Genomic DNA, 1,384 nt, shown 5'->3' with positions numbered 1-1,384 from the left:
TAAGTCAACATGTATTTGCAAACTAGTTAGGCAAGTTATTTCATTATATATAATTTCAGTTAACATAGAAGACCCAGATTTCCAGAAATCACGACAGGATTCTGATGACAAGAAGAAATCAGTCACTAAGGAAGACATAAGGGGGAAACGAAAGGACAACGGAGAAAAAGCGACGGACGATTATCATTATGAGCGATTCAAAAAGCAATTTAGGAGATTTTAAATTCGTCTATTTTAGTAATTTATCTTATTATAAACTTTCTCACATATAATTTTTTCGTCATATCATGAAAGCATAAAAAAAAAATATATATATTAACTTTGTAGTTTGTATTTAAATTAAATATTTCAATAAAAGTTAATTTTTGTTATGAGTAAAAGTAAAAAGAATATTAATGCCAGTAACTCAAAAATACTAATTAGATATGACTTTTTTTGTAGCAATTATATATATATTTCCTATATACAATATAATACAATACAATATAAATTAATATAATACAATATAATACAATAATACACAAATATAAAAATAGAAAACCACTAAGAACGATAATGTTCACGTAATGGTGGAATTCGGTCTGAAGCTTAATTATATCCTATTGAAACGAGAAAAAGTTACCAGCACGGAATTATATATATATCATTGCTCAAGAGCGGCACAAAATCTTCCAAGTGAGATTTATATATATATATATATATATATATAGATCTGTTTTTATATATTTTTTATATATATATACATATATATCATATACATTTTATTGTCCATATTATTATATTTTTATAGTTTCTTTTTCTTCGCCACTTTTTTCTTCTTTTGCTGTCTATTTAGTTTACGTTTAGCGGCTAAATCAGGATTAACTACGAACTGTAACAAAAAGTAATCAATATATACACAAAGTTTCCAGATTTACCGTATTTCTTACAAAGACCTTACGATATGTTACGTATTATAAAGAATTAATAAAGATATAAAGAAGCAAATCTGAGTTTACCTGTTGCGCGCGAACTTTCTTCCTTTCCGCTTTCTTAATGTCGTGTTTTTGTTGCACACGATTGAGTAATTTTATATATTTTTCGCTTCCTACAGTCTTCTTAATCATGGAAGCTACTTCTTTGGCAAGTCGGCGCAATTCGACATTCGATTCTTCTGTCGTAGCTATTTCTCGTACTAGAGGCGACATAATATTAAAAAGTATCGTGTTTAAGTACTCCACAGGCACTGTAGCCACTATACCAGCGATACACTTAAACACTGCGGTTCTCTGAAAACATCGTTTATATAGTTTTGTAGATTTCTTATTCGTTTTTTCACAGGATTTTGTGTGTGTATGTGTGTGTGTAAAATTAATATGCTCTCACCACAGACGTTGATTTGGGA

At 28.8% G+C, this 1,384-nt stretch overlaps 1 protein-coding gene across 1 annotated transcript; it reads right to left on the bottom strand.

Annotated features, from left to right (window-relative positions):
* Window positions 1-747: 747 nt before the first annotated feature.
* Window positions 748-1,378, bottom strand: LOC106750472 (small subunit processome component 20 homolog). The gene is made up of 3 exons (XM_014630851.1): window positions 1,366-1,378; window positions 999-1,268; window positions 748-871 (listed from the first exon to the last, which is right to left on the bottom strand). The coding sequence occupies exons 2-3, from the start codon at window positions 1,185-1,187 to the stop codon at window positions 785-787; spliced, it is 276 nt and encodes a 91-aa protein (XP_014486337.1). The 5' UTR covers window positions 1,188-1,268; window positions 1,366-1,378; the 3' UTR covers window positions 748-784.
* Window positions 1,379-1,384: the final 6 nt, after the last annotated feature.

Source organism: Dinoponera quadriceps, unplaced genomic scaffold, assembly GCF_001313825.1.
Source record: "Dinoponera quadriceps isolate SergipeBrazil2010 unplaced genomic scaffold, ASM131382v1 scaffold5836, whole genome shotgun sequence".
Taxonomy (NCBI): Eukaryota; Metazoa; Arthropoda; class Insecta; order Hymenoptera; family Formicidae; genus Dinoponera; species Dinoponera quadriceps.
The sequence above is the reverse complement of the archived record's forward strand: the minus strand, read 5'-3'. Positions and strand labels throughout refer to the sequence as shown.